The 19,027-nt window shown below is 38.0% G+C and overlaps 1 protein-coding gene and 1 long non-coding RNA gene across 2 annotated transcripts; one reads left to right on the top strand and one right to left on the bottom strand.

Annotated features, from left to right (window-relative positions):
* LOC147487457 (uncharacterized) lies at positions 1–432 on the bottom strand. Its single transcript, XM_086574039.1, has one exon. The coding sequence runs from the start codon at positions 430–432 to the stop codon at positions 1–3; it is 432 nt and encodes a 143-aa protein (XP_086430165.1).
* Positions 433–11,804: 11,372 nt separating this feature from the next.
* LOC147487456 (uncharacterized) lies at positions 11,805–12,894 on the top strand. The gene is made up of 3 exons (XR_015203299.1): positions 11,805–11,916; positions 11,994–12,167; positions 12,668–12,894. It is a non-coding gene; the product is annotated as an uncharacterized LOC147487456 (long non-coding RNA).
* Positions 12,895–19,027: the final 6,133 nt, after the last annotated feature.

The following is a 19,027-nucleotide window of genomic DNA, read 5'->3' as shown; positions in this document are numbered from 1 at the left end:
TCACTGTTCCCCGATGGCTGCTCTCTTGGCAGTTACCTGATCACCGTAAATCTCGTACATGCCGGTAGGTGTGGGGAATCGTATTACCTGATAATACATTGATGGGACCACCTTCATCTCGTGAATCCACCGCCTTCCCAATATTGCATTATATTGCGAATCAGAATCTACCACCATGAATCGGGTAAAAACTGCCACTGGTCCTGTTGTTATGGGCAATAAGAGTTCCCCCATGGGCTCTGTCATGCTCCTGTTAAATCCATACAAATTAGTCCGCGAAGGACGCAGCTGCTTAGGATCGACTCCCATTTCCTCCAAAGCACCTCTGAATAACAAATCCACTGCACTTCCACAATCAATCAACACCCTTTTCACCATGTAGTTCCCCATCGCTACTGTAATGACCAGCGCATCTTCATGTGGTGAGTCCATTGCCCGTAGGTCCACGCTACTAAATACGATTCTGTCCTTTTTTGCTGCCGCCACCTCCCTTTGTCATGGTCTATCCATTCTCTCATTAATTTTCTGGATGCTCGCGGTCCGCCTTATCTTGTCTCTATAAGTGTTATGACTCAGAACTTCACCGCTATAAATAACATTGATGGTTCCCAGTATTCTTTCCTGCGGCGGCATGCGCTCCTCATTCTGGGCGTCTCTCACAAACTCTCCCATCCTCCCTTTCTCCACAATTCTCTGAACCAACCATTTTAGAGCGTAACAGTCATTCGTCTCATGATTCCTTATCTTATGATATGCGCATAAGGGCTTCTCTAGTATCTCTATTGGCATGCTTCGCGGTCCTTCATACCCCGGCAGATTCCTTATTAAGGGCAAGATCTCACTCAGTGGCTTATTCAGCGGAGTCTATTCCATCTCGCGGTATGGCTTCCTCTCCCTGTACTCCCTTCGGACGCCTTCCCGATTTCCTTCTGCCCATGCTCTGTATCCGCGGTATCTCCCACCTTCTTTTTCCGATGTCTCTGCCTTTCGGTGCTCCCGTTCCTTCTCCAAAGATAACACTGCCTTCCCTGACCTCTTGGAATCTTTCTACATAGAATCTTCATATCTTATATACTTTTCCACTCTCGGATACAACTCGTGTAACGTCGCGATCTCATTCTTGGCTACGTCTGGTGCACTCCTGTCCCCGGACGCAAGCCTCTCTCAAAGACTATCACCGTTGTCCTCTCATCCAGATTTTCAACTTTCAGTGTCTCTGCCTTGAACCGGCACAGAAACTCCCTAATTGATTCCGCAGACCTTTGTCGCACGTTGAATAGAGTCGCGATGTCTACCACCCACTTCTTCTGATGTATGAAGTGATTTATGAACGCCTGCTCCAATTCCTGGAAATTTTTTATGCTCCTTGCTGGCAATCTGTAGTACCAATCCGACGCCCCTCCTTTAAGGCTAGCCGGGAACATCATACACCGTAGACCATCATACCGAGATTCCTGCCAGAGTGGCATCTGTTGCCGAAAATGATGGATGTGATCTGCTGGATCTCCTTTGTCATCATACCTCTCGAACCTCGGCTGGGCGAACCGCTTTGGAACCTCCGAAGGCCATATGTCATCTGCTAATGGGTTGTGATTCAACCCAGCCACCACCTGACTGGCCGCTCCTCTGTGCTCCTTTGCCCGCCTCCGGTTTGCCTCCCTATCATTGTCTATCATTTCTTGGACTTGCTCCATTGTCAAGCCAGCTACTGGGTTTTCCACAAGATTCGGTCCGAGCTCCTCCTCGTCTTCAGATCCCTCATTTTCGGACCCCTCACTTAGCTCTTCCCCGGCCTCTTCCTCCGCCTTCTCTCTCTGTCTTCTCAGCTCATCGTTTTCCTCTCTCAGCCTCTCAATCTCTTCTCGCATCAATCATCAGTCGTGTTTCTTCCATTTGCTTCGCCCCTCTTCCCGTTCTTCCCCCTCCTCAATCACCGCTTCCAGTGTCAGTTCCTGAACTCTCACCTTCTTAAGCCTACCCGCTGCTCTCTTTGGTGCCATTTCTAAGTTGATTTTCTTTAGTCCCCACAGACGGCGCCAAATGTATGAACCCTAAATATCTCAACTCCACAATCTCTCTTTTTCTCTCCCTCTCCACTGTTCCTCCTTCCTATTTTCTTTTAGCGGCCTCCATTTTTTTTCTCCTCACTCTCTTCTTTTTATACCTCCCTCTTCTCATCTGGACCACCCATCTGTCATGTTATCCCATGGCTCTTCTTCCGATCGTACGCATGCCACATCCGCGGTCTAGGGTTCCGCGGCCTTGATTCTCTACTCCTCCATTTCCTTAGTTATGTTGCATTCTATCCCCTGCACCGCTGACTTAGTCCAATCTTCCCACATTATGCCACTACATAGTCCTTGCTGGCCATCTTATACTTGTTCGCTTGCTGCTTCTTGTGGCAAAAGAAGCTGTGTATTGGGTAGTAGCTGAGCTCCGGTGGGAATAGAATCATCTGGTAATCCCTGCTGGCCATGTGAGTTTCTAGACTCTTCTGGTAGTTCAGCTGGCTGTAAATTACCTGTTTGAAAAAGAAAAGATGAAAAAGGCGGGAGTGAAAAAGATGTTCAGTTTGAACTTTGAAGTGTAAACGTGATTTTATATTATGTTATACTTGTGGCTTATAAGCACTTAAGCCAACCCTTATATATACTAGAATGGTGCACGTGCTACACACGTTTTTCTATCTCTTCTCATCCTACACGTGTCTATCAGAAGCCAAACAACTTTTCTCTCTCTCTTTTAGATAGAGTTAAATTAGGTAAATAACCAAAAAATAGAGGGACAAATAACAAATGGACGAAATAACCAAGAGATACATAAAAAAATATTAAAACATTGTTGCCCCACTGTAGATGAGAGGTGCGATCTTTAAAGTATTTTAGATATTTATTAATAAGAATATACCTACTTTTTCTGTTCTCTGGTAATATATATGCATGTAGATTGTAGATAAAGTAAATATGGAAATAACAACAAAAACTATGAAAACCTTATTTTATATTAAATGTGACTGCTCATTTCAATTTCCCACTGGTGGATTTGTCTCTTCATTTCCATTGCCATGTATTGTGAAGATGTGGTGAGAACCGGAAGTTCCTTCAGTTGTCTGTGTAGTAATCGGTGGTTTGAAACATAATTCATAGATCAAATAAATGAGGGAGTGACCTAGACCAAAATATACCGAAATACGCGACGTCCAAACAAGTCATTGAGACATTTTTAGATTGAATATAGACCACCATAGGGATAATGCTCCATGCCCGCCCTGAGGCAAAGCGACCCAAGCAATTGCTTTGGGCCACCAAACCAAAACAAAAAAATAGGGATCACACTATTATCGACACAAAACAATAAACTTTCTAATAAAGAGTTCAGTTAGTTGCCACTTATTTAAATTAGGAAAAAATATAAACCAACCATATTTAAGAAAAAAAAATAAACACGCGATTTCAATTAATCCCTCAATACCTCATAACCCAACTCTTTATATTAAACTCTTTGACAATACTTACCCCACTCGTTACAAACAATTAAAAAAAACAAAAAACACTAAACCAACTCACAATTAAAAAACTCAAACTTTTATCTATATTTAAAAAACAAATAAAACTCTTCTGTCAAATAACAAAATCACTCACAATCCCCGAGAACCCAACTCCTTATTAAACTCTTTGAAAATACTTACCCCACTCATTACAAACAATAAAATAAAATAAAAATAAAAAAAAAAAAATAAAAAACAAATAACACTAAACCAACACACAATTAAAAAACCCAAACTGTTATCTATATCTAAAATAAATAAATAAAACTCATCTGCCAAATAACAAAATCACTTACAATCCCTGAGAACCCAACTCCTTATTAAACTCTTTGGCAATACTTACCCTACTCCAACTCGTTACAAACAATTAAAAAGAACAAAAAACACTAAACCAACTCACAATTAAAAAATATAAACTTTTATCTATATCTAAAAAAAACAAATAAAACTCTTTTGCCCCAAATAACAAAATCACTCACAATCCCTGAAAACCCAACTCCTTATTAAACTCTTTGGCAATACTTACCCCACTCGTTACAAACAATTAAAAAAAACAAAAAACACTAAACCAACTCACAATTAAAAAATCCAAATTTTTATCTATATCTAAAAAAAACAAATAAAACTCATCTGCCAAATAACAAAATCACTCACAATCCCCGAGAACCCAACTCCTTCTTAAACTCTTTGGCAATACTCAACCCACTCGTTACAAACAATTAAAAAAAAAAAAACATTAAACCAACTCACAATTAAAAAACCCAAACTTTTATCTATATCTAAAAAAACAAATAAAACTCTTCTGTCAAATAACAAAATCACTTCACTCGCTCTTAGATTATATTGTATAACACAAGTTAAAAAAATAATAAAAATAAAAAAAATTAAAAAATTATAATATTAATACATATAGGGTCACATTCTATTGTCTTGCTTTAGGCTACCAAAATGTCAGGGCCAACACTGATAATGTTGTTGATACATAGTGGGCAAAAAAGATATACCAGCTGGAAACCCATATGCATCGAGCTTGGGACGCTATAAGGCCAAAGTTAATAAATAGCAGTGGACAAGAACATGTGAAATTGAGAAGCTTGGGGCTGAAGTGCTCAAAAACATGTTCCAAGGTGGTTTCGAACCCAATACTAGAGGCATCGACCACCACTCCTACGAGATTGAATAATATTTTTAGAACTATTTAGCCATCCATCATCCTACAAAAAACCAATAACAAAATGTAAATAACTGTGTGTGGTTTGTTTGAAAATCGGGTGACTTGGACCGAGGGGGTTTCTATTCTCAAAAGGTTTCCTTGAAGTTAAAACCTAGATAGAGCTTTTTGAGTTTCATTCCACTTTTTGGTGACACTCGCAACACCCTTATTCAGTTACTAAACCATCTTACGGTTCTAATACATCACCAGCCCTATTACACAATCCTATATTATCGGAAAAAAAAATATTACAAAATCGTATAAAGGGAAACTCAATATGCCTATCGCGATATTTTGCTAGATTTTACAAAATATTAAGTAAATTACGGCATTTTACGAAAAATGTGAGCATCGGAATTCTCGGCAGTGGGACAATTTTTGGGCTTGTTGCACGCTTTACACCCCAACTCACGAATACTATCCTACTTCTCCTCACTATGGAGTATGGAGTGAATAAGCTTATCCATAACATGAAGCACTAGCAATGACTCCCACTTCACCAGACCCTTGCCCATGAATAGAGATAGTTTGTTGCTTTAAAGCTATCAGGTAGGTGATGGTATCAAAACTGAAGAAGACATAGAGGACACATAGAACATGTAAACCTCAAACCCAAGACACTTGTTGCCAAATCTCACTTTATCCGTGCTTAAAGATAGCAATGACACTTTTTTGTGGACAGAAAAGCCAACGTGTCACAATTTTTTTTGACAATGGGCTGTTGATGCTCTAAGTAAGCTCTTAGTAAGTTGGACATGTCTTGCCCAAGTCGAAAAACCCGAGTTTCTACGGTTAGTTGGATAACATCACGACACAGTATATCCCAGTGCATCCATCGAAGGGTCAAGCATCAGGGTTGTAGGTTTGTGAAACCAAGCTTTGATAAGAACCCAAATTGGGAATTAAACGCCAGTAATAAAGAAAACAAAAATAAATAAAAATAATAAATGCTTGTCATTGTAATGAAGCTCGGTTTAAATATAATATTTGTTGATAGCTTTCGCTTACAGAATGTAGTATTTCTACAGAATGTTAGTTTCTGGATATCGTAATACATGATAAACTGCTAAAAAGAACCAAAGTTATGACAGGACATTGCGAACCAATCACAATGTCTAAGCTGTTGCTGGTGAGATTTAGAAGTTAGTCTATCAAAACTGAAGGCGTGAAGGAACCCAGACCATCAGTGTCAAATATAAACCTGACTTTAGCAAACCAAGTGAAGCTCTAGTTGGTATATATAGGAACGACCGAACGGTCGTCCGCACACCAAAAATGGTAGCCCGCATGATATGACCGTTTAATGTAAACTGGAAAAAGAAAAAAAATTACCATCAAGAGGAAGAACAGTAATGGCGCATTTAAGTGATGGAAACTGTTGCTGCACAACCTATTCTTTACAAAATGTATTTCTTCAATAATATTGCCAGTGACCATATGATATATCACATGCCCCAGTACATCATAGTATATGCAACTCGATGTCTTGCTTGTGTAACTCGTATAAATTACCAAAAACACCATAAAAGATAGCGGGCTGTCAGAAATTACAGGGTGCAGTCAGAAGAAATTCATACTTGTATGTTTGTTAGAAAACAACAATCATATTGTGTTAGTTAATTAGACGTATACACATTTTTTAAAGCGAAGTACCTTGAGTTTAGACCATTAAACCTTGTACTCGTTGACACGAATCCACTTTGTAGATGACCACTTGTTGCCCTTAATCACAGGGCATCCACCTGGAATATAACCATAACAGAAATGCAGGTACATAGTGGATAATTAGGATAGAGGAAACTCATTTCACAATATGATCGAAAGCTTGAAGACAATGCAAGGAGACGGTTATTCTAAATTCTACTTGAAGGACACAAATAATGATGGATGATGAGCTTCTATTTCAAAGAATTCCAAAGAACAGGGTCCTAAGACTTTTATTTGCAATGGAACCATCTGATGTAGCCCCAGACCACATTCCAAAACAGTAAAGCATCTCCCATCTTAATTTACAGAAAGGCCTTTCTTCCCACATTCAGATAATTCGTTCCACCAAGGAACAGAAGAGCAGGAAACACTGTCCTCCTCCTCCTTCCCAGCTGTTTCAAGAAATAAATGGATTAAACCAATAAGGATTAAAAGTGTTAGAAGTAAAGCGAAATGATTTCTTTTGTTTTGCATTCGTGAATATCTACTATTGCTTCTTGCCATTGTTTGACTTTTTTTTTACAATATCAGAATTATTTTATGCACGTAGATTGACTGTATAGTATATTGACCCAGCAATAATAAAAAAAAAGTTGGGGGTGGTGTTGACTTCTCAGCATGTCTCGACCAACATTCTTGAATTGTTTGCAAGTCAAGAGGGAAAACAGATACATCAAAATTAGCTATCCGCTGGTGTTAGGTTCATATTTCTGTCCAACTTCGTAGTGAAGAATTTTTCCCCATGCTCTGTGAATCATTAAGAGTCAAATAGAAGATCATGCAAACAATAAATAAAGAGTGACTATGAAATAACACTACAAGAGAAAGCTAAGATACAGACATTCAGTAACTCTTATAGACAAGTGTATAAGATTTAAGACCATAAAAGAATAAATATTATTAACCAGCAGGTGTCTTCACAATGGTGAGTTTGTTTTAAAACATCAAAACTCGAACACTTTTCATAGCGCCATGCTATTATTTCCCACATGTAGAAGTTATCAAAATATTGGCATAATAATTCTCTGACCACATACCGACAGGCAAGAAGGTGAAATCTGATATCCTTTTTCTCAAGTTTCTGATGATTTTATCCCAGCCCCTCTTTAGAAACGTTCCAGAACTAGTCCGCACCCTACAAAAACAAAACTAAAATAATAAGTATCTTAATGCTATGAAATCTAAACCATTTTTTCACTTAGTAAAGAAAGAGAAAAGGTGGTAAATTCAAACATGCTGGACCAGTTGCTATCAACAACCGTTGACTTCTCCATGTGAGGCTTGGCCAGATTTATTAAGTACTCGCATTCCTCTTTAGACTGCTCAGAAAGTAGCAGAAGTAAAAAAAAAATTGTAACTCTTATAGCTAATTTATTCTGGGCAAGCACATATTATGAGCACAACATACTTGCGGAACGCCAGAAACTATCATATATGAACCTTAGACTTCAAAGGAAAAAAAAACACATATAACAAGTATATACACTATACTAGAAGATAATATATTAGTTACATGATATCATTAATGATGTAAGATTTTTCCTAGAAAATCTAAGTTTTTCATGTTGGATTGTCTGAGGCCTTGAGATATTCATCCACTATTGGTAGCAATAAATCATCCAACATGATTGTTTCTATACATTCCAGATAACATGAAATTATGATAAATAAAAGCTCTAGGTTCCCAAGAAATAATCTCACCACTTCTGTTACAAAACAAAAGAGATCAATAACAATTACATTTCATTTCAAGTGAGATAAGATTTCGAAATAATATTACGTCTTACGCATAAAGGAACTTAGACGAACCATCTGATGTACTTGGAAGAGAAAGAATTTCAAGCATTAAAAGTGTTAGAAGTAAAGCGAAATGATTTCTTGTTTTGCATTCGTGAATATCTACTATTGCTTCTTGCCATTGTTTGATTTTTTTTTTTACAATATCAGTTTTATGCACGTACTTGACTGTATAGTATATTGGATAGAGATCTTCTCTCTCTCTTCTTCCTTGTTTTAAAAAAATTACATTAGAGGTGTTATTTTGGATGACCTTTTTGTCTTATTCAGTGCTATTTTAGCGTTGCAGTATTAGGGCATGAAGTTTTACTCATTACTTTTTCCATGGGCTGTTGCATAATTGCTTCATTCTCTTAATCAATTGATTTTTTCTTTTGGGCAGGAAATTCTCTTTTATACAGCACCCCCTGGTGCAATGGAAGCATACAGAAAATCTGTGGAGAACTATTGGTCCCAATACGAGGTAATAATCCTGTGAGCATGAATATGTTTGTAGAGAAAAATGTGTTTTTTCCAATGTTTTGAAAACCGAACCGGTAATCGAACCGATTTTTTGTTAAAATGGTTCAACCATGCATGGTTCGATTCGGTCGGACCGATTGATGTTTATTTAGCAAATTTTTTAATAATTACAATAATAAAATGAATAAATACATGTTTTAATTCAATATTAATTGGTATTATATATCAAAATAAATTTCTTATACAAGAAATACATAGTAGTATGTTGGTTTGGAGTTTGGATTATCTTGTTTAGGTGTTAGGTTCAACTTCCCACATTATCAATTTTTCAAAAAAAGAAAAAAAAAATTATATAAGGGTGATCCGGTTTAGAACTGAACGCCGGTTCAACCACGGTTTAAGCTTAGACCGAGGGTCCAACCATAAACTCAAATTTTAACTGAACCGAACCGAAAATTTACTGGTTCCGATCGGAACCCGGTTCAACCACCGGTCCGGTCCGGTTTTCTAAACACTGGTTTTTTCTCTCTCACATGTAAGGCGCGCTCCGCGCTCCTTTTGCGTTCACAAGGGCGCGCCCTGCGCTCATGCCTTGGTAGACCTCTAGACGATTAGCGCAACCCGCGTTCGACTTTGGCTTGCGAGAGCGCAACCCGCGCTCTACCGTATTTCAACATGAATTCACTATTTCAGAAGTTTTTTTTAAACAGTATAAATATAGATTTTTTCTGTAAAAACCTAACTTAACCAAAACCAAGAAAGAGAGAGATTATAAGAGAGCAATTCTTTATGAGTTGAGTGTTCATTCTTTGTGAGTGAATTGAGAGACTTGTAATTTGTTACTCCGGACATCAAGAAAAGTTTGGAACTCGCAGTGTAGACGTAGGCAAATTGCCGAACCACGATCACTACTACAAAAATGGCCATAGATAGCTTTTATTTAATTGCATTTGTAAAAAAACGCTATGCTAAAAATAGGCATTGCACTTGCTAAAGCTAGCGCTATCCTTACCTGGTACGTTTTCCACGTTTGGTATCTCAAAATTCTTCTAAACGCTATCTCAACTTAACACGTGGGTAAACCGGGCACGTAAACTTCTGCGTGATGATTCATGAGGAGGATATAACCCAATAACTTGGTGAAAAGAAATAGAAATCCCTATAAACAAAATCAGATAAAGGAACTCCGATTGTTCATGAGATTTGAAATTGGAATTGAGTTTGCTGCTACAAGAAAAGTAAATATCTCTTTCTAACCCTTCTCTCTTTCATATTAATTTACTTGTATGTCAAAATCTTTGTATATGATCTCTTCCTCATCATTCATTCATGTATTTTATGTTTCTGACTTGCCATCGAATCAAATTACACCCTAATCTTAAAAATTCCATTTTTTAGTTTCAATTAAACCATCCAGATCTAGTTGGTGTCCTTTTCCCTCTCTTGTTTATGCTCTTAGTACCAAGTCAAAGCAATAATACATGCGCCCCAAGTTTTTCAAAGGAGCTCATCTACAAGACTTGGATGTCGCGAGAATATGAAGAAGCCCCCCGAATAGCATGTTCACTACAAGTAAGTCCCCCGCTTTACTACTATTGATACTTGTTTTTCCTTTCCTTTTCTTTTTCTTTTTGTTCTTTTGTTCTTTTGTTCTTTTTCCCCTGATTTATGTGAAGCTCGGATTGAATTGCTTAATCTCATCTTCTTATCTATATTTACATAAATAGGATTAAGATCCACAAGTGAGAAATGTTCATGATGGTGAGGAAATTCTAGATGAGATAATCACAAGAAGTCGTGTTGAGATTCGCCATACGCACAGTCCAAAAATAACGAATTCTACTCCCACTTCACAAGATGACATGAGGCCTAATAGCCCACGGATATCACAGCGGTGGCCATCAGTCCTAGTCTTAGTGAAGTTAGGGTAGACCGGAGCCCATTAAATGGGAAAGCTCCAGGAACAGATGGAACACCTAGTCCTCGACTATCTATGCTTGGTAATAACATTGTTTAGAAACATAGTTAGAAACGTTGTTTAGCTAAGCTGATTTCTTCTTGAAATACTTCTAATTACAATTTTATTTTTCTGAAGTTATTATTGATCACATTATTTGTCAGATGTGTTATGATTATCTTATTGTATATACTCATATTGAAATGATAAGTAGATGGATTGGTGTTGTTGAAGGTAGATGATATCAATTATTTTAACATGTTTTTAACCTTACTGTTAGGGCTTTATCTTGCGGTTGAGACTCAAGAGCATCATCATGCCTGTAACGGTTTGTAATAGCCATGCACCTGATTGTCTTCGAATAGTTATTGCAAAGTATTGTTTAGAGCAGTTCTAACAACTGTTCTACTTTCAACATTTTGAACTTTGAGACTGTAGGGTTAGGTTGTTGTAAACCGTCGGTTCGACAGAAATTCCTATACTACAAGCATAAGATTTTTTTTCTCTATCTAGTCTTCATAAAGCCGTTAAACTTCAGAGATAATCACTACTAGAAAAACGGCTTTCGATAGCAGGTGGAAGATGGGGCGCGCAGTGCATGTGGATGTTGTTATTAGTGTTATGAGGAGGATTAATGAAGTCGTAAATTACATAGCTCCTTGCTGTTGGACCCTCTTTCTCCGTGGTATAACGTTAGGGTCTTTTGTTGCAAGGTGAGTTATTATGTAACTACATATATGTAAAAAGTACTAAAAACTATATATACTATTATGTACAAATACCCGATCCAAAAAAAAAAGGTGAGTTATTATGTACAAATACCGAGTGTATATAACTACATATATGTAGTACACACACACAAGGTCCCTATGATAGCCTTACGCAATATGTAAAAAGTACTAAAAACTACTGACAGCCTTACACAATGGTTTGGTGTGTTACGCTATTTGTTCATGTATATTTTTGCTTGGGTTGTAATAATCATAATATCTATTAGATATTTATCTAGACATGCATCTGATTCGCTGTATGTATTACTTGCAGCATACTTTGTCCACATAAGCATTTCTTATGAAACTTTAAACCTCTCTTATAAGTTTATGCCTTTCTCATACTTTATTTCAGGCAGGTGGTTTCCTTGTTTCAAAAAGCCATGCAATTTCAGAGAGAGAATTAGATGAAAATGTTTATTCAAGGGATGACTATGTAGAAACAGCGTCGTTGCTTGAACAAGTATGCCTTAAAATTATTGATGGAGAACTTTGTCATTAATAATTCATTTTATGAAACCTTTATTATATGTTTTATAGGATATGCTGCCCGGGCCATCCAACCAAGCTGGCTTGAGATTTATTAGTGGGATTATTTGTAAGTCTAAAGTGTTGACATTTGAGAGGATATTGTTCCGTGCGACAAGAGGCAATATGTTTTTCAACCAGGCTCCAGATGAGCAACATGTCATGGATCCCCCATCAACTGAAGTGGTCTGCCTTCTTGCCTTTCTTTTTTTCTTTCTTTCTATCTGACAGTTTAACTTTATACAGTTACACCTTTAATTATGCGAAGTCAGGGTTGTCTGTTTTCACCCTAGCATGGTGCGATTTGCACTTTTGGTTAGTTCAATCACCAGAGTCCCACATTGCACCCACCCAAATCAGGGTTGTACTGAAATAATCAATTATTTGAAAAGTGAATGAGTCATAGTGATGACGATGTGCATCATACATGTAACACAAGTAGAAGATTTTTAATTTTGCAATTACATACTATATTTAGTTTCAGAACTTTTCCTGAATATTTAGATTTTCTTGAAATAGCCTTAGTTTTTCTGAATTGTCCCTTTGCCAAACTATAATTGAATCTGAACGTGTTAATGTGCTCCCCCACCTTTGTACTAGTTGCAGAAATGATTTGCTTCGTAGTATGTGGAAAGTAGCATTCATCTTAGTTTTAGCCATGATGGATTTTAGTTTCTCATTTGCAGGTGGAGAAAGTAGTTTTTGTAGTCTTCTTCTCAGGAGAGCAGGCTAAGACAAAAATAATGAAAATTTGTGTGGCATTATGTGTCAACTATGCACTCTCCTATTCCATCTCGTCCAAAAATTTATGAAGCCATGACAAAGCTCACAAGTTTTAAGGTATGGAATCTTTTTATGCAAATTGTATTGCCATTTAATTTTTATTTTCTGGTAATTAATAGTGGAGGTGGGCTCATGCAACAATGGAATCAAGTTTTTTGTGGAGGATGGGTTTTGATTCAAAGAATGTAAATGGCGTTGTAGATGCAATAGGAAATAATGTGTTCCTCAGCTTTTACAAGGGAAAGGTGTTACTAATTGTCATTGTTTTTTCATAATGTGTTTCATATTTGAATAAGTTTTGTTAGTGCTTTGTGAGTTTACTATTTGTGGGCATGCGTTAAATATTAGGAATGAATGAGGCTTTAGTTGCTACATTAGCAGTTACACAGGTAATATTCTTTTCAATTACATGGGTAGCCGATATTTATGCCTTATCACAGGTATACTACTTTAATATTGGAAGATTTGGTGTGTATAACTTATACACTTGCTTAGCTGCCCACTTGTGTATTTTTTTTCTCTTGCATGTTCCAATGTCATTGAACTTTGATTTTTGTCGCTTCTTCATAGGTCATGACAAAGAAGGTTCTACATGGGAACATGTGCTGCCTACTTTGACCTTGCAAAAGTATTGAACTTCCTGTGTCTTTGTGTGGAAAGGTTCACACTAACAAAGGATAAGCTGAAGTGGTTGGTCACTCAACTGAATTTTGTTTTGATGTGTTTAACAATGACTCAGGTATACATTCTTTTTGATATATTTCGTACTTAGTCGACCACAATTGGGTCAAGTTTGTTAGATATTTAACTAGTTCATATGGTGGAATTTATATATCTATGTCTTCTAGCGTGGAATTCGACCAAAATAACCAGTAGGAGTGTTGAATGTATGGTTTGTCAAATTTTGTTTTAAAGGTTACTTTAGATTGATGGAGTGCTCCTGATTTTTTTACTAGTTCCATTGTAAAGTTTGAGATGAAACTAGGCAGCGGTTCAAGCATAGGTATATACCATTCATTTTTTCTTAAAAACTTCTATTTAAGTGTTCTCTAATGGGTATGTTTAAAGGCGAGTAACATGGCTAGTATTGACTTAGTTGGGACCTTAAAGTTTGCATATATAGGATTTTCGCTTATTTACATTAATTTTGTGCAGTCTTGCGTTTCCTTAAGTATAATGAGATTGTGTGATACCATGGATCCATAAGCTTGAAATGGAAGAGCGCTCAAATAATTGAGAGGTTGATGGTTCGAATCCATTTGGATCCAAATTTTTTTTCATTCACTAATTTAATAAATTTAATATATATTTGAATTTTTTTAATTTTATATTGACAAAACAATAGCATTTTCCCAATGCTATAAAAGTTTAATAGCATGAAAAAAATGCTATCGTTTTGAGGTAGAAACGCTATGGAGTTTATTGCATTCTTGGCAAACGCTATAAACAACTCTATCGTTTTCATAGCGTTTTAAGACAATAGTACTATCAATTTGATAGCGTTTTGGACACAAACGCTATCTTAAAAAGCATAGTATGGCTATAGATAGCATTTTGTAAATGCTATCAAGTAAAATTCATAGCGTTTTTCCTATGCTATCTATGCACTTTTCTGTAGTAGTGGATATATCTTTGTCTTGTGGTTTGTTCTCCTTTACATTAATTGTTTTACTTTATATGCTTGCTATTTGATATTGAGAAGTGTTGGGATATTACTTGGAGGGTGTTAAAGTCTTGTCTAGTGAGAAGGATCGATCATTGTGTAGGATTGATCTATTTGTTGTGGATAGCGTTGTTTCCATATTGTCCTATTTTCAACAATTGGTATCGGAGAGTAGGTTTACGACTTAGGATTTTGAGTTTTGGTAAAGAACCATAGTGCTCGAAATTTGTGTAGACAATGTGTTCAATTAAATTCCTAAGTGAAATAGTTTTTTGGGTTATTGTGTGTAACTTGAATGATGGCTCCCAAGATGTCAAATGCCAAGTTTGAAGTAGAGAAGTTTAATGGGAAGAATAATTTAGGGATTTGGAGAGTCCAAGTTAGGGACATCCTCATCTAACAAGGTTTGCACAAGACTTTAAAGGGGATTAATTCAAAAGCTGCGAGTATGAGTACTAATGATTGGGAAGAGTTCGATCTTTAGGCTTGTTCATCAATCCGGTTGTGTCTTGCTAATGAGGTCATGTATAGTGTAATGGGAGAAAATATCGCTCCTGGTATTTGGCTCAAACTAGAGTCTATGTATATGACCAAGAGAATGACGAACAAGATGTACCTTAAGAAGCGTCTTTATCGGTACATGATGGTCGATGGTTCAACGATGCAAGAGCACGTCAGTGAGTTCCATCGATGTCTAGCGATTATTTGAATGTTGGCATGAAGATGGATGATGAGGATCAAGCGGCATGTTTAATATTCTCCTTGCCAGAAAGCTATATATGAGCATCTAATGACTACATTTATGAACAGAGAAGATGTTGATCTTGACAAAGTTCAGAGTGCACTTCTTTCTTATGAGTTGATGAAGAAGACACGTGTAGAGAATAACATTAATGCAGGTCAGGGATTAGTGGCAAGAGGAAGGTCGCATGAAAAGGCTTCTTCAAGTAATGAGAAGTTTATGTCCAAGTCAAAAAAGCCTTTGACACATGTGAAGTGCTACAATTGCGATGAAAAGGGACATTACGCAAGTAATTGTTCTCACCCGAAGAAAGAGAACAAGAGAGATGGTAAGAAGAAAGGTAAGGCAAAAATTGAGGCAAGTTATGCTTCAGGCTCTGAAGGGGATGAGTTGAGTCTCTGTGTGTCCACACACGACTATATGGCCGAAAGATGGATTCTTGATTCCGGATGTTCCTACCATATGTGCCCGAATAGAAAGTGGTTTACTTCTTATGAGAGCATTGATGGTGGTTCCGTTTTGATGGGTAATGACGTTGCTTGTAAAATGGTAGGAATTGGAACTATACGGGTCAAGATGCATGATGGTGTAGTGAGGACTTTAACCGATGTGAGACATGTTCTTGAGCTAAAGAAAAATCTTATTTTTCTTGGTACCTTGGATTCCAAAGGCCACAAGTTTGTGGGGGAAGGTGGAGTCCTAAAGATTGTCAGTGGCTCTTTAGTTATTATGAAGGGTCAAAGATATGGAACCTTGTATACTTTGACAAGTAGTACAGTGATAGGCGATGTAGCAGTGGTTGCATGTAGTGATGATTCTGAGTGCACTAAGATGTAGCATATGCAACTAGGGCATATGAGTGAAAAGGGCTTGTCTGAGTTGTGCAAGCGAGGGCTCTTGAAGGACTTGAAGAAGCCAAGTATGGGGTTCCGTGAGCATTGCGTCTATGGGAAGCAGTGCAGAGTCAAGTTCAACTCAAGCAAGTACACGACAACAGGCATCCTTGACTATGTGCATACGGATGTTTGGGGACCCTCCAAAGTGGCTTCTAAAGGAGGTAACCATTATTATATCTCATTCATTGATGATCATACCTACTATGTGTGGGTGTATATGATGAAAACAAAAGATGAAGTGTTTGAGACATTTAAGAAGTGGAAGGCAAGGGTTGAGAATCACATATATAGGAAGGTAAAGACACTACGGTCTGACAATGGTACTGAGTATACCTATGGGCCTTTCCAAGAATTTTGTCTTAAATAATGTGGAATTGCTAGACACCGGGGCCGAGGGGGGGGCCGCCGTGAGAATGGAATGGCAGAGAGAATGAAAAAACCTTGCTTGAAAGAGCAAGATGTTTGTTGTCTAATGTCAGTCTAGGCAAAGAGTATTGGGCAGATGCAGTGTCCATGGCGTGTTACCTGTATAATAGGTCACCAATTCCAGCTATAGATTACAAGACACTTTATGAGGTGTGGTCAGGTAACACAACTGATTATAGTATTTTGCGAGTGTTTGGATCGATTGCTTACTACCATGTGAGCTAGGGAGAGCAAGCTAGATCCTAGAGCTAAGAAAGTCATATTCTTAGGCTAAGAAAACACCTCACTATTGCCGATATGGTTTGCCCCTCATGGGAATGCATACATAATTATGCGAGTGATGAACATGGACATATATGGATTGCATGGGATACGAGCAGTTTGGATGTGCATAGAGAGGTGGAAGGGGCCCAGTTCTTACACTGCAAGGTTCAGAGCCTATAGCATGGGTTCTCCTTTTTCCTTACCATTGTTTATGCTAGTAATAGGAGTCATGAGAGGCTCATTTTGTGGGATGAGCTGAAAATGATAAGTGCCAGAACTCAAGGTGCGTGGTGTGTGATGGGAGACTTTAACAATGTTTTGTTTTCACACGAAAGAGTGGGAGATAGGGCTGTTCACCCAAGAGAGACTCTCCCTTTTGCGAATTGTCTAAATACAGTAGGGCTGTTTGATCACGCAGAAACTAGATGCTTTTACATATGGAACAGCGGTGGGGATAAAATAAGAAAGTGGTCAAAGATTGATCGGTGTCTTATCAATGCACCTTGGACGTCCATTCCAGTAGCAACAAAGGTGGAGATTTTAACCCAAGGGCTCTCTGATCATTGCCCGTTGATTCTGAGTTTTTAGGAAACTTTTAGAAGAAACAGTCATTTCCGTTTCAGCAATGTGTGGACAATGAGTCGATTTTTTCTGCCCTCTTGTTAGAGCTTGTTGGGAAATCGATGATCATGGGAGTCCGCCATTCATGCTAACAAGTAAACTCAAAAGTTTAAAAGGAGTGTTGAAAGGGTGGACACGATCGGTCGGGGAATGATACTTTAAAAGGGTGGTCAAAACAAGAAATGAAATGGAAGGCGATTCAAGGAAAACTGAACAATGAAGCCGCCGACCTTATTCTTAGTGCACAAGAGTTTGCTGTGAGGGAAAAGTTGTGTCACCTACTCGAAATTTGGAGGAAGCCGAGTGGTACTATAAAATGGATATTGACCGGGCTAAGCGGGGGATAAATGTAATCGTTTTTCTTCAATGCTTTGAAGGAAAAACATATCAGAAATAGGGTGTGGAGTATCACAGATGCGTAAGGAACCAAAATGGAAGGAAAAGAACCAGTGGCTGAAGCATTTCTGAAGTACTATACAGAGCTACTTGGGGTGTCATCGTGACTTGTTGTGACACCGAGTTTCTGAATGGTGTGCATGTTACTGAGATAGAACTTGGTACACGTCAGCTATTAGTTTCCCCTATCAATGACCTGGAGATCAAAGACGCACTGTTTGCAATGGGAGATAACAAGGCACCAGGTCCAGATGGTTTCAACGCTTGCTTTTTCAAAAAAAGCTGGGATATTATTGGCGATGATTTCATTCGAGCTATTCAAAGATATTTTCAGCCATAAGCGGATCCCGGAGGTATAAACTCTACTTTTTCAGGTCTTATCCCGAAGATGAAAAATGCCGCATATTGCTTCCTTTTCGCCCCTATCGCATGTTGCAACATTGTTTATAAATGTGTCTCAAAAGTGTTAACTAACAGAATGAAAGGTTGCATTTCATCTTTGGTATCAAGTACCCAATCTGCTTTTATCCCTGGACGATCAATTCAGGACAATCTTTTGATGGTCCATGAACTGCTGCGTGGGTATTCAAGGAAGAATGGGCAGAAAAGATGTGCAATAAAGCTGGACATTCAGAAAGCTTATTACTTTGTCTCTTGGGTAGCAATAGAAGCAATTCTACACAAGTTCAAGTTCCCACACTTATTCATAGAATGGCTTCATATGTGCTATACTTCGCCGTACTTCTCGGTGATGGTAAATGGGTCTCCTGAATGGTATTTTCAAGGGAAGCGAGGTTTAAGATAGGGAGACCCTGTGTCTCCTTATCAGTTCGTGCTAGTCACGGAGATTCTGAGTGCGCTACTCCTCCAAGGGCTGCAGTCTCGAAAAATTTCAGCCCACTCTAAGTGCAAAAAGCTGGAGATATCTCACTTATGTTTTGTTGATGACGTGCTCCTGTTCTGTAAAGGTAACATGGACTCTATTATGGTTGTTAAAGATATCTTGCATTCTTTCTCTAAAGCTACAGGACTAAAGCTCAGTAATGCAAAGACAACTTTTCTAACTGGAAGTATGGTCGGGCGGAAGGGCTAGCATTAGCGAAGCCATGAACATCTCTCTTGTAACCCCACCCAGCCACTTACTTGGGGCTGCCACTCACGGCTACAAGATTAGGGGTAAAAAATGCTTGCCACTCATAGAGAAGATTACGGAAGAATCTCAAACTGGAAAAACAAGGAGTTGAAGCAGAGCGGG

Source organism: Coptis chinensis, chromosome 7, assembly GCF_015680905.1.
Source record: "Coptis chinensis isolate HL-2020 chromosome 7, ASM1568090v1, whole genome shotgun sequence".
Classification (NCBI taxonomy): domain Eukaryota; kingdom Viridiplantae; phylum Streptophyta; class Magnoliopsida; order Ranunculales; family Ranunculaceae; genus Coptis; species Coptis chinensis.
The sequence above is the reverse complement of the archived record's forward strand: the minus strand, read 5'-3'. Positions and strand labels throughout refer to the sequence as shown.

Excerpts from the sequence above, each read along its gene's own strand:
- LOC147487457 (XM_086574039.1), bottom strand. The coding sequence starts at position 432 with ATGGACTCACCACATGAAGATGCGCTGGTCATTACAGTAGCGATGGGG.